Source organism: Diabrotica undecimpunctata, chromosome 9 (genome assembly GCF_040954645.1).
Source record: "Diabrotica undecimpunctata isolate CICGRU chromosome 9, icDiaUnde3, whole genome shotgun sequence".
NCBI lineage: Eukaryota > Metazoa > Arthropoda > Insecta > Coleoptera > Chrysomelidae > Diabrotica > Diabrotica undecimpunctata.
In genome coordinates, this window is record NC_092811.1 from 38,708,575 (window position 1) to 38,723,845 (window position 15,271).

Here is a 15,271-nt window from a genome sequence, read left to right on the forward strand (position 1 = left end):
AAGAAAATAAGGCTGAAATAAGAAAAAAAAAACTTCAAACTTATTTGTTGTAAACACAAAAGTAATTTATTTGTTGCAAATTTTCATTTAAATAAAGTGCAATCCAGTTTAGTAGCAAAGCATAGTAATAAAAATTTATGGCACTTACGGTTAGGACATGTAAATAGAAGGGGACTTCAATTGTTGGGACTACCCTATTCTAATGAGCTGTGTGATTCATGTCTATAAGGAAAAGCCACAAGGCAATCTTTTAAAGAAGTTTTGTACAAAAAATCTTCTAGAGGTGGCGAACTTTTACATGTTGACACCTGGGATCCGTCCAAAGATCCAACATTTTCTGGTGAGAAGTATTACTTATCAATTATTGATGATTTTTCACATTTTAGTGTTGTATATTTAATGACAAGAAAATGCGAGAGTGAGTTGCATCTTATTAATCACATTGAAAAATTAGCAGCAAAAGGAAGGAGAGTATCTAGAATAAGAATGGATATGGGAGGAGAGATGTCTTCTAAAATTTTAAAAACTATTGTGTACAACATGGTATAGTGCAAGAATTTACAGCTGGGTACACACCTCAGCAGAATAGTATAGCAGAACAATTTAATCGTACTATTTTAGACAAGGTAAGAGCCATGTTTGTTGAAACAAATCTTCCTAAGTGTCTGTGGGGAGAAGCAGTTAGAACAGCTGTTTATCAGGTCAACCGAACCCCATCACGAGCAATTGAACTTCAAGTACCAACAGAAATATACTTGAACAGGCTTGACTTGTCTAAACTCGGCTACAGTGGCGCTGGCTATAGAATCTGGAATCCACTGACTAATCAAATTAAAATTTCAAGAGATGTGGTTTTCGATGAATCACAATATAAATATTCTCCAGAAATATTGTCTAATAATCAAAATACTGAGGAAATTTTACCAAGCCAAGATGAATTGGAAATATTGGAAGAGACAAATTATGAAGATAGTAGAGTCAAAACATTAAGAAATATCACTGAAAGTAATTCACAAGATGAAGAACCAGTAAATGTACAAAATACCAAAACTAGTTTCTCTAATAGAGAAATAAAACCACCTTCGAAGCTCAAAGACTATGAACTTTATTATGCATATTGTTTAGTTACATCAACCCCAGTAACTTATGAAGAAGCAGTGGAGAGTGATGAATGAAAGCAGGCAATCGAAACAGAACTTGAAAGTCTCGAAAAAATGGACACCTGGACTGGAGCTACAAAGGTACCTAATAATCAACAAATCATAAATGCAAAATGGGTATTTAAAACAAAAAGTGATGGCACGAAAAAGCTCGCTTAGTCGCTAAGGGATATGAAGAAGAAGTATTTTTAGATATATATTCACCTGTAGCAAAAATGGCGTGTTAGAATTTTATTGTCACTAGCTCTCAATAACGACTGGAAGCTATACCAGTTAGACATTCCTTCAGCATTCATTAACGGAGTGCTACAACATGAAGTTTATATTCATTGTCCTAAGGGATACACAGGACAAAGCAAAGTTCTGAAACTGCAAAAGGCTTTGTATGGACTGAGGGAATCGCCTAAATGCTGGAACCAACGATTCGACAAATGGGCAATCAAAATTGGGTTTAGTGACTGTGCTGACTGCGACTGCGCTTTAGTGCCGAAAGTGACTGTTGTGTTTACACAAAGAAAAATGTGTGTATGTGTATATGGGTCGATGATATCCTATTGTGCGGTGAAGATAGCAATTCGATTCAAAAAGTCATAGAAAGTTCAAAAAGTAAGTTCAATGCAAAAAATCTTGGTTTTGTAAATAATTTTTTAGGTATTGATTTTGAATTTTCTGAAGATGAAAATAATGCAAAAATGTATATTTCACAAAAACCCTTAATCAATAAAATAATAGAAAAATTTAATATGACGAATTGCAATATTAGCAAAACACTAATGGAAACAGGTTTTCACGTTGAAAAACCTAATACTAATAATCAAATTTCTGACAATATACCTTACAGGCAATTAATTGGAAGCCTAATATACATTGCGTTAGGTAGTCGCCCTGACATAATGTTTTCAATTTCTTATTTAAGTCAATTCCTAGATTGACCTAATGATATATTATGGAAAGCAGCCAAACGTGTTGTTAGATATTTAAAGGATACAATTAATTTCTGTCTTATATACAGCAAAATTATATCAAGAAAACCTTTAATATTTGCATATTCAGATTCAGACTGGGCAGCTAATGTCAATGATAGAAAAAGCATGTCAGGAGGCATAATATATTTTCTAGACAATCCAGTTTCATGGTATGCAAGGAAACAGAGCACTGTTTCATTGAGTAGCACTGAGGCGGAATATGTTTCATCAACTGTTTCATGTTGTGAATTACTGTTCACAAAAAACCTAGCAGAAGAATTGTTGAACGAGAAAAAAACTGGTAGTATATTATATATAGATAACCAGGGAGCTAAAAATGTATGTATTGCTAAAAATTCATTTAAAGGAAAAAGGTCTAAGCATATCGACACAAAATATCATTTCATTCGAAATCTAATTGAAAACAATGTAATTACTTTACAATACATAAATACAAAATCAAATTGTGCCGATATTTTCACTAAAGCTCCTTCAAATGAAATATTTTTACGTCTCAGAAATATGATAAAAATTCAAGAATGTTGAAAGTAACTAAAGCTTAATTACTTTTTATATATTGTAAATTGGTGCATTTATACTTTAGGTATTCATGTGAATCATGTATTTTATTTTTTCATCTTATGTCAATGTTTTTTGAGTTATTGGAAAGTTTATGAATACTTCAATATGTAGATATAAGTTGTAAACTGTTCAGTTGTATTATGAACTAGTATTATTATTATTTCTTTTTGTGCAATTTAATTTTGTTCAATTATTAAGATTATTTTTGTTTATGTAGTTGACAATTCATCAAAATTTAATACTTTTATAAATGTTGTATAAATTGAGAGGGGGTATTGAAATGTTGCCTATCCTGATCCCCAAACATATTGTAAATCAGGTTGGCTACCATGACAGAAGTAATAAAGAAGTTGTCATTCTGTTCTGCACATGGAGCGGTGTTTTACTTTCTCAAATAATTAATTACACTCATTTAATTATACTCTGCAAGTCTGAAAGTTTAAAATTTTTTTTTTCTGTTTGCAGAAAGAAGCCCTAAAAAACTCATCAAGGATTTACTCCTGACACATTTATACAGTGCTCTCCTAATCTGTAAAAGGTTTGTCCAGCTTATGGTATAAAAGCAATTAATAATGAAGTTTTAAAAGTTTTTGCATTGGTAACCTTAGACCCAGTGGTTGGTGTATCTTTACATTCGCAATCTTCGTGATAATAACTTGGATAGACAATAGTGCACATACACTTTTCAAAGACTTGTTAACTAGTAAGTAGTATTTAGTAGTAGGAATTTTGTTTAGTTCTTTATGTATTTATACTGATATTATTTATGCTAGTTATTTTTCTTCCTTTTTCTCTTTATCCTAAACCGTTAGTGTTTAAGACATTCTTATATTACAGGTAAGAGCTCTCATATTTTCTAACCAGCAATCTATGTTATACTCTCTATCTCATTTTAGGACATTCTTCATGTTTGTCCTATTGTGTAGATACTAATTTTATCTACAATTATAGTAGAAACCCTCAATTTAGAAGAGTGACATCATAGTTTAAACGCCGAATATCCTCAAATTTAAATGTACACAGCGGCCCTCGAAAACTGCCTGTTTTCTCGATTGCAATTTGCGTTTCCTCATAAGAAATTACAGAATATATAAAGTAGTATATTTATTTGTGCTTCTCTATAGTAGACTTGACCAGAAGTTGTCGAACAGTGTAGCCAATTCTTGTTCACAAGTAGTAATTATGGTCATACAAAACCTGTATTCTTCCACGCAGCGATTATTACCGTCATAAAAATACAAAAAAACCTGATTTTTTCAATAGTAAAAATTAAGCACAAAATTGTAATGAAATAAATTTTATTTATATGTTCCGTTTTTTTACATATTTAAATTTATAAAATAAAAATCGATATTTTAAAACAATATTTTTCAATCGTTTGGCAACTTTGGAATTAGCGACGGAACCCCGTTTCAATTCAGATCCACAGAAACCCGTAAAACTAGTTTTTGTCGAGCGAGTGCCCATCAACAATAGTTCATTACATTGGCGTTTCTGAGGGTAGGGTATTTTATGCGATAAGTTTGTGTTATTGATAATACGAGTGTTATAGTTTGTCGTTTTATAGTAAATTTTTAGTTATATTCTGTGATTATTTGGTTTGAGTTTTATTGGAGTTGGACGAAAATCCGAGTTGTTCCAAGAGAAGACTGCAAAATTCTGATGTTGATTCCAAAAATGAAATGCCGCAAAAGAGACGGAAAATGTTAACGTCCGAAGAGAAGGTAATAATACGAAACATTTATGAGGAATTGTCGGCAGAAAAATGGAATTAAATGTAAGCCAAGCGGTCGACATTTGTAGCAGTTTAACAAAAGTATCCGTTAGCTATATTTATCGTGTACTTAAAAATACATCGGAAAATAAAAAGCAAGAAAAAGGTAAAACTAGAGGTAGGAAAAGCATTGTTTTGGATGACGAGACAAGGAATATTATACGTCGAAAAATTCATTCACTTTATTTTCGGAGTGAAATTCCAACACTGAAAAATATTTCTCAAGAGCTCGAAAACGATGACTCCTTACCCAAGATATCTCGTAGAGTCTTAACCAGGACCATGCGTGAAATGAACTTTCGATAAGTAAAACTCAACAGAAAAAGTATGCTATTAGAAAAAAATAAAATTATTGTGCGTAGAAGAAAATATTTAGAAGAAATACGCAAAATTCGCAGCACTGGACGCAAAATATGTTATTTGGATGAAACCTGGATTAGCCAAGGTTGGAAAAGGTCATACAGTTAGAAAAGTTTGGCAAGATTTAAATGTCAAAAGTAAACGCGAAGCATTTATAGAAGGCTGATATACAGGATTAAAAGCTCCATCAGGAAAGGGACGGCGTTTAATCGTCACCCATATAGGAAGTGATACAGGGTTTCTTGATGATGGTTTTCTTCAATTTGAGTCGAAAAAAACAGGTGATTATTAAAGAAATTGAAAGGGAGGATTCAAGAATGGCTTACAGAAAAGGGGATTGCATACGAAGAATCAATGCTCAAAATTTAGCTACTTGACATTGCACGGTTAAGGAAAATTGAATGTCTTAAATATGCTGTAGATGAAACTGCAAAAGATTATGGTGTCAAAGTTCTGCGTCTACCACCTTATCATTGCGAACTTAATCCCATTGAACTTATCTGGGAGCAAGTGAAAGGAGAAGTAGCACCCAATAACAAAACGTTCAAATTAATCGAAATTAAGAAACTTTTGATTCAAGCAATCCTCCATGTAACTCCAGAGAAATGGGCTAAATGTATAGGCCACATAATTAAAGAAGAACATCGTATGTGGGAACTTGACACTCATATCAAAGTTTTACTAGAGCCAATTATAATTACACCAGGTGGTAAAGATAATGACAGCGATAGCAGCACTGCATCTTCAGGTTTAGACAGCGAATAATATTTTCTAATAGTTTAATAAGAACATCAGCATAAAAAAAAACAAAAACAAAAAAAAACGAGAACATAGTAAGTGTGTGTATAGTGTTTGTGTTTAAACACATCAAACATTATTTTTATTTTGTTTTTATAGAATTTTATTTTGTTTTATAGGATTTTATTTTGTTTTGTTTTATACTGTTTAAGTGTTTTGTTCATTTTATTTAATAAGACAATATGGCTCTTGGCGAACACCCATTTAAAAAAAGTATCGCGCCACAAGACATACCTCTGGAGTGGTGTGGAAACTGTCTTAAAATTTGTTTTAAAAAAATTTCATTGTGTAACTCTGTAAGGACGGATCACGTCAAAAGACGTTTTAGCGTAACTTCCGCGACAGCCGGTTGGTATCAGTAAACTTTCTGCAAAATTACTTCTTTTTTATAGCTTTTTGTTTGTGGCATTCTGTATTTTTAGGGGAATGTAGGGAATGAGCCACAAAATATTTATTCATATGTTTATTTATTGACATTTCGATCTCTATATCCAGAGACCGTTTTCAATTATACAAATGATAGTACTATTTATTTTCTATGGTTTTTCGTTTGTCGTTCTGTATTTTTAGAAATAATGTTGGGAATAAGCCACAATATATTTATTCAAATGTTTAATTTACGGATGTTTCGATCTCTATAAAGAGACCGTTTTCAAACATACAAATGACAGATATATTTATTTTTCTATAGCTGCTTGTTTGTGGCATTCTGTATTTTTAGGGAGAAGGTTGGACATAAGCCACAATATATCTATTTACATGTTTAATACATTGACGTTTCGATCTCTATTTTGTTTTTAAAGATAGAAAAAAAAAGAAAATAAACAATATAAGATTATAAAAATATATAATAATAAACAAATAAAATAAATATAACTATCATTTATATCTTTGAAAGCGGTCTTTGGATATAGAGATCGAAACGTCAGTAAAAACTTGTAAATAAATATATTGTGGCCTATTTCGAACATTAATATTTGAAAAATAAAATATAATTTAACATTAAAATAAAAGTAAGTGTACGTCACTGGATTTCCAAACGGCTTTCCGCATTTCTGGGCCTTTAAACGATGACTCACTCTCTCAAATAGCGAAATTATACTTTAGAAAGCTACAAAAGAAAATAGTGTCAGTGGCGCACCCAGGGGCTTCGGGCACTATTCCGACACTGTTACTTACAAATTTTAAGGACTCAAAATAATGGAGGTAGCATAAAAAAATGTCGGTGCCTAACCAAAACCCCTCCCACAGGAAAATTCTAGGTGCGCCACTGAATAGTGTAATATCCAAACGAATTACAAACAATAAAAATTACGAGTGAAATTGAACAAAATTGTCTAATATCGGGTATTTTGCGCTAAAACATCAGTAACGGTTTGTAAGAAAAAAAAAAACAAATTTTGAATAAAAACTTGAGAAATACGTTTATATTCTTTACAAAGCATGTTTTGAAGTTTTGCAAGACTTTCTGGCTGGCCTGGTTGACTTCTAACCCTGCGATGAAGTTCATCCCAAAGATGTTCGATGATATTCAGATCAGGGCCATTCGAGAGTATTAATTCCTACTTCTCCAAGTAATTTGTCACGATTCTTGCAGTATGCATTATTATGCATAAAGACGAATTTGTCCCCAATAAATGGAAGAAATAGAAATACTGCTTTTATCAAAATATCCTCTATATACCGGTGAACATTCAGGGGGCCATTGATGAAAATAAGTTCAGTTCGAGCTTCAACTGAGGTTCCAGCACAAACCATGACACCACCACCGCCAAACTTTCTTCTCTGTGACATCCAAGCTTGGGTATATTTTTTATTTCTATGTCTCCAAACACTCTCTCGGACATGTCCAGACTTCAAACAGAATTGCGATTTATCAGTAAAGAGAATTCGGCTCCAATCCAGTGTTGATGTTGTCGAGCAAAAATTAATCGATTCCTACAGTGTCTTGAGTTGTAATTCAGGAACAACAGCCAGCCTTACTTAATAATTCGAACATCTACTGTTAATAAAACCATATCTTAATTATTCACTTGGTGGAAATCAACGGTTGAAAAAAAAACTGTTTAACTAAACGTTTTCAAATTAGAAGATAACGACTAGTGGAAATCCACGTTTGAAAAGCTAAATTTCTGTTTAATTAAATGTTTTCAACTTAGAAGAATCACAGCGACTACAGAAAACAACAACATAAATGTCAAAACTGTCAAAAACAAGCATACATGATAACAATAAATTTTTATTTTCGAAAATTTATAGGGTGGCCACTTTTTTTGCCGCTCAGTGTAAATAAATAGTATTACTTTTGCACATCCTACATTCTTGCTCTAGTGTCTCTTTTTGTAACGTGGCCAATATTGTCGAATCTGGTTTCATCTGGTAAAGCAAATTTAGATTAACGTCCATGTACTAAGTTTGACACTGATGTAGCGGTTTCTTCACGATTATAAATATAAATCTATGTCGTATTATGCTCTCTCTTATAATGTGCACTTTATCCTCATCCACGCATCCTCATCTTGACCAACGCATATCAACTTGAAGCAGAGTGTGAACCACATAATAATATACATATGCCAATCTTTTTTTTAAATCTGTTATTCATTTCAAAATCGTGACGGTTATTCTGCGATGCATAAATATTTGTAAAATATAGAATTCTCTCAATGACTTTTTTATCAAAAAAGAGTGAAAAACTTCAATATATGACTTGCTTCCATGGTGGGCTTTTATATTTTCTAAATATCAATCAGACTGATGTTGAATTGCTACTGAGCACGAAGGAGCATCTGTTGTTACAACTTTGGATTTACTATTTTTGCCTGGTTTTTTCTTTGGGCGGTTTATCTGTGGTTCAGAGGAATATCATAATCAGAATCGTCAGAATTCCCAATCACTTGTATTTCATATGTACCTGCAATATCCAATTTTATTGATTCTTCTCAAATAATATTATCATCAATGTCTTCTACATCAGAAACTTTCTAATCTAATCTCGGCGGCAAATAAACCACATTAAGTGAGTCAACATGTTCACAATCTGAGTCTTCTTCTAACAAAGCTATTATACTTTTTCCAATGTCAGTTTGCCAAGCGTCGGCTTTTGAGATCCTTTGATGCCAATGCCGACCATTGGCGTGGAAATTAAGAAAAGGGATCAGTTCATCAAACGCATATTTCAAGAAAAATCATATAATTTTTACATAATTATATTCAGGAAAATTTCTCAATTTTTGGGCAGAAATTGTTTAAACAATTTTTTAAACAAATTCAAAATATCACCTTTTGTGCTCCAAAAAATATTTTTTAGGTTTTTGGGTGACTCTAAATATGATCTATGTCATTTTTCTCAAAAGTTAATAGTTTTGAAGATATAGGCGATTTAAAATCCGAAAAATGCGATACCTAATATGCATTTTCGAGACTTGAAAAATATGTAAATGAGTATTTTTGAGATTCAAGAGTATCTAAACTAAAGTCTCAACATTGATTTTGGTGAGAAATCGGGGCAATATTTTCCGTAGCAGAAAAAGGTGATCTTTTGAATTTGAATTGTTTCCGGCAAAAATGTCCGGCACCCTTCAACCTTCTCTAACGCGAAGCAAAATATCGAAAATTTACCCTGTTTGTGGATTCGCAGTAAGCCGCGTTTAAAATTTAAATTTCAGATGACTATCTTTAAAAAATGTGCACTATCAACATGTATGACTGTGCAAAATTTCAAATCTGTATGTATTTTGATAGCTGATATATAGAGGAGTCTTCATCTTAAATGCGACACACTGTATAATAATGAATACTAGTGTTCAAGATGAATCGCGATAGCTGTAAAGAAATTAATTAGAAGGACTAAAAAGAATCGTCAGAGTCTTCTGAAGTCGAATCGTTCCCAGGTTGGATAACTATTGGTGCTATTGCCGGTAAAACAGGATATTCGTTTTCTATTTTTACAACATGAGCTTTGTCGGCAGAAGACTTTGTTATATTTTTGGCCGACAATAGCAATGCATTAGATACAAAACCATCTTTGCTTCCGGCATGAAGAATAATAACACGTTTTCCTCGTGAACACGGTGTATTTAACGCACACTTGTTTGTGTTGTCAACCCAGCCGTACTTGACAACATCATGCGCATCGAACCAGGTTTCGTCTAAATAGATTATGTTTCTGTTTGAATTACGATACTGAATGATCTGTAACAGTGCCTAATTTAATAATTGTATATATCGTCTTATACCCGACTTTTGTTAATAGATGAATTCTCGAAACAATTGCATTATCAGCCATCCCAATATTTTCTTTTTTCAAACACTCATACATATTTAAAAATATTCTTTGGGATTAATATAATATTACTTACCTTATAATAAGCCTCCGCCTCTGATAGCTGGTTGCAAAATGAAATATTTTAGGGTGTCACATAGCGAGACAAACAGGTGTTCATTACGATTTATGTCTTTGCGCTTCGCTGTTGCCATAATGCATGAGTTTAAAATTAGTGAGTGTAACTTTAATACCATATTAATATATCTGCAATTTTTCATGTTTCCAGGTAAGGTATAAAATCAATGAAATTTGGAACAAAATAATACAATTCTTAAAACCGTTTTTGAGAACTTGGATTCTTAAAAGTTGTCTAATTTCTTAAAAGTCGATCATTATATCTATAAGAGTATTACCGCTAAATTCACCAACATGGCAACGTCGATATAGACCGAAGGTCCAAATTCTCTCCAGACTACAATGTTGCCGATATTCGAAAATTACTTAGAGTATAAGTAATATATACAAAGTTCACGGTTGCTTATTCATTAGTGAAGAGTCCATGGAAATATTAGTACCTAGTTAATTAATTTATAGATATATTTTTTGAGAATATGTTCATATTATTTTTTAAGAGTGTCGTTCGTTGACTAGCAATTGAATAATAACGAATAGAGAATAGAGAATATTTTTTAAACATAACCTTAGGAATTTTAGGTACCTAGTTAATTAATTTATAGATATATTTTTTGAGAATATGTTCATATTATTTTTTAAGAGTGTCGTTCGTTGACTAGCAATTGAATAATAACGAATAGAGAATATTTTTTAAACATAACCTTAGGAATTTTAGGAAATATGTCTGACAACCTTGATTTGAAAGGCGGTCTCTTTGATACCAGAATGAGGCATGTTTATGTTGGAAAATTATTAGTGGATGTACTATAACTCTTTAGTAGTTAGTGCCATCTTTATTTCATATTTCGAGAATTTACTGAAATAAACAAATGCATTACTATATACACGCATTTACATGATAATAGTTTAGCTTACTTCATTTTAATTAATATGAACTTCATAATATATTTTTATATTTATATAAACAAATAAACACAAGGAAACTTTTAAATTAAGTAAAAAAAACAAATATAACGTTTACAGCACACAGCAATTCTATAAATAGAGAATGATGCGTAATGACGAGATCGTATGTTAAAATTTCAGATTGTTTAGCCTAATGTCAAAATAAGTATTTTCCAAAGTTTTCTGTTTTTTGAAGTTCTGTATTAGGTACTCTAATAAGAATAAAATTTTACTTTATTTTTGGTACGCCTCTGCAAAATTAGTGGAATATGATTTTGTTGAAAAGTTATCGTTAAGAGCTTCGTTAATTGCGATGTTGCCAAGTAATCACCTTCAATTAAAAATTGTTTTAGTATAGAGAGATTAGTAAAATTTTGTTTTTATTACATTAACTTTTCCTATTCCCATAATTCTTTACACAAAAAAGAATGAAGAAAAAAAATAATATGTTTACTTAAAGAAATCCTTATTCAGCGCATCGTCTCTACAGCTGAGTGCTGGTGTAAGGCAATTAAATTTTACGGCTTGGGAATATAGGGAGTATCATATTATATACTATATATATTAGAGTTGCGTAGATATAGTTGGTCGAATATTATATAGAATAATATTAGAGTTGCGTAGATATAGTTGGTCGAATTTGTACCACCAAAGCAAACTGTATTAAAATAAAACTTTAAAGCCACAATCGTGTAATTGAATACAAAAAATAAGTAAGTTTTTTTTATACTTGAAATTTCATTGAACCTCAGGTAAATAAACAACAACACGATACAAAAATTACATGGAATGATCCAATCCGAAAATTAGAATTTGTGAAACTCCACTATTCACTAACATTAACTTAAGTTGAAGAAAACTGCCGATTAAAACCGAACTTTACCGATCGTAAGTTTTAGTACGGCATCGGCATCTGGCAACAACGTCACTGTTCAGAGAATTAAATTTCTGGAAAATTAAAATAAGAATATGATGTACATGCTGTTGTGCTGCCATCTACACAAAAAATTTTTAAACGTCAGTTTATTTTAATGCCACTCGTTTTAACTGCGACGTGAACATACTTCCTTAAAATTTCACACTTTTACGGCATTTCTAATGTGTATTCTCAAATGCCTGTTCAAACTTTTATTTATACTAAATTGTTTAAAACAAATTTCACACTTGTAAGGTTTTTCTCCACTGTGCGTTCTTATATGATCTTTCAAATGTTGTGCTTCGCTAAACTGCTTAAAACAAATTTCACACTCGTAAGGCTTGTCTCCAATGTGCGATCTAATATGACGTTTCAAAGCCCCTGACTGAGTAAACCGCTTAAAACAAATTTCACACTTAAAAGGTTTTTCTCCAGTGTGCGTTCTTATATGACGTTTCAAATGTGCGGCTTCGCCAAACTGCTTAAAACAAATTTCACACCTGTAAGGTTTTTCTCCAGTGTGCGTTCTTATATGATATTTTAAAAGCGCTGCTGCACTAAACGTCCTAAAACAAATTTCACACTTATAAGGTTTTTCTCCAGTGTGCTTTCTCATATGCGTTTTTAAATTTTGTACCACGCTAAACTGCGTAAAACAAATTTCACACTTGTAAGGCTTTTCTCCAGTGTGCGATCTAATATGACGTTTCAAAGCCCCTGACTGAGTAAACTGCTTAAAACAAATTTCACACTTAAAAGGTTTTTCTCCAGTGTGCGTTCTTATATGACGTCTCAAATGTGCTGCTTCGCTAAACTGCTTAAAACAAATTTCACACTGGTAAGGTGTTTCTCCAGTGTGCGTTTTTATGTGATATTTTAAATGTGCTGCTGCGCTAAACTTCCTAAAACAAATTTCACACTTATAAGGTTTTTCTCCAGTGTGCTTTCTCATATGCGTTCTTAAATTTTGTGCCACGCTAAACTGCGTAAAACAAATTTCACACTTGTAAGGCTTTTCTCCAGTGTGCGATCTAATATGAAGTTTCAAAGCCCCTGACTGAGTAAACTGCTTAAAACAAATTTCACACTTATAAGGTTTTTCTCCAGTGTGCGTTCTTATATGACGTCTCAAATGTGCTGCTTCGCTAAACTGCTTAAAACAAATTTCACACTGGTAAGGTTTTTCTCCAGTGTGCGTTTTTATGTGATATTTTAAATGTGATTCTGCGCTAAACTTCCTAAAACAAATTTCACACTTATAAGGTTTTTCTCCAGTGTGTATTCTGATATGCCTTTTTAAATTCTGTGCTATGCTAAACTTCTTAAAACAAATTTCACATTTTAATGTTTTTTCTTCTGCAGGTTTACTTGTTGTTTTTTCTTTATTAGATGAATGTACTTCTATTGTTTTCAAAGTGTCCTTCGCTTGGGTTAAGTCTAAAATAAAAACCATAATATATAAAAAAATTTTAATGCATAAATTACAGAAAAGGAAATTTTCAAATCTCGTATAAATCTCAGTGAATATGTGGTTAAGTCAATTTTGCATAGTTTTCAGGAGACGACTTACAAGTTTTGACAATATGTCGTAAATCGATTTTATATGATAGAATACTAAAACTTTACAAAAAATTAAGATAAAATACAAACGTATTATTGGTCCTCTGTTGCAGAATACACAAGTGTAGGGCAAATAAGTGCTCGTCGCATGTCAGCTGATGACAGCGCGCATGACAATAGCATTAAGAAATCATGTCATAACGATCTTATAACACAGTGTAAGCAATGTACAAATAAATTCAGTTTTTATTCAGTTTATCAGTTATTTATCAGTATCAACCACCAGAAAGTAGAAATAATACTTTGTATAAATAAATACAAAACAGTCTCATTATCTAATTATTAAGTGATTCGGATAATAAGATATGACACTTAACCATTTATTCACCGTCGACTTACCCAGTTATTAACCTCAATATATTAATGAAAATAAGCCAATCTATGTATTATATTTTTTGGTTTAATGACTTAAAACACAAAAAAGGATAATTTTTCATTTAAAATTTAACAAAAACAGTTTTACAATTTAAAAAACATTTCTTATTCTGAATTATTTTGTGTATCCTGATCAGGATCCAATTCTTCCAGGTCAGGATCATTGGCGACATCGTTTTTCGTATTCAGGTTTTGATAAAATGAATGGAATGAAGGATCTATTAAAGACAATAAAGATAAGCCTTTTTTTTTGTTGCTATCGGCACTGATTCTTTGTTAATGTTGGGTAAACTAAATAATATAGTTGAACGTCCTCTACGAGCAAAATTTATTGTTTTTAAACAACCTTCTTTTGTTAATGAGCACAATGAAATTTGGCCGCCGCTTTGAGCATATTGAAGCCATTGGACAGGTTTCCACAGAAACTGTTCGCCATCAATATTAATTTTTTTAATAATGTAAGGGCCATGTTTCGTCACAAGTGAATTGAAACCGAAGAAATTCTCTTTCAACATCATCACAATTTTAAAGAGATTTTTCTGTTTAGCAATTCTTATTAACACTACCTAGTCGTTAAGATGATTTATTTTTAAATTGGTTTTTTTCTTTGCCCTTTCAATAACGGAGTGGTCAGTATCACACTCCATATGCGTATGGCCACTAACAAAAAAGTTGTGGTTGATCGTCAGGTTTGTTTTTTGATTAACAAAATCAAGAAACATTAATGCGACGACGTTATTCTTATTCTGGACCACCACACGTATCGGAATAAAACGTTACTTCCGTTTTTTTCAGAAGAAAAAATGATTCAAGCATGAGGTGATTTCATTGGCTCCCCTGCCAGATATAATTTCATTCCACACGCAGCAAGTTGCTTTCTCTGTTACTATGTCATGCACAGTGAGGTTAAAGCTCCACAGCTGAATTTTGTAGAAAGAAACTGAGGTTGTAAGGTAAGAGGTAGGCAGGCACTGTTGCAAGTAAAATGCATAGACTCCTTTCGATTGATTTTAGTTAGCAATTGCCTTGTCTCGACTTTTCTGCTATGAGCAAATTGAACCATGTTACGATGTTCGTCTCTTTCGGCGATTAATTGGGTTTTATATACAGTTCAGTGGTTGCAAATTAAATGGATGCAATATTCAACCGACACCCTAGCTATCTTGTATAAACACTCGTTTGATGGTGAGTTCAAAACGTTGGATATATCCACAAGTCACACGAAAACAAGGCAGTGTGATCATCTTCCTACACTTCTACCACAACAACGAACCACTTCGTTTAAGCAGAGAAAAACTAACGGACTTAAAGGCACTTTTACCGTACATAACTAATACAAATCGAACATATTACAATAATTTCATTGAACAAATA

The 15,271-nt window shown here is 32.2% G+C and overlaps 1 protein-coding gene across 10 annotated transcripts in view; it reads right to left on the reverse strand.

Moving 5' to 3' along the window:
- Positions 1 to 15,271, reverse strand: part of LOC140449879 (uncharacterized) — a 298,794-nt gene that overhangs the window by 49,097 nt on the left and 234,426 nt on the right. Inside the window, exon 4 of one of the 10 annotated variants that reach the window (XM_072543283.1) lies at positions 11,433 to 13,339. The exons of 8 other annotated variants lie outside the window; for them this stretch is intronic. In XM_072543283.1, coding sequence (XP_072399384.1) covers positions 12,063 to 13,339 — 1,277 coding nt within the window. In that variant the 3' untranslated portion in view covers positions 11,433 to 12,062. Of the gene's footprint in view, positions 1 to 11,432; positions 13,340 to 15,271 lie in introns of those variants that run through there. One more of the 10 variants, XM_072543280.1, reaches the window with a different exon arrangement.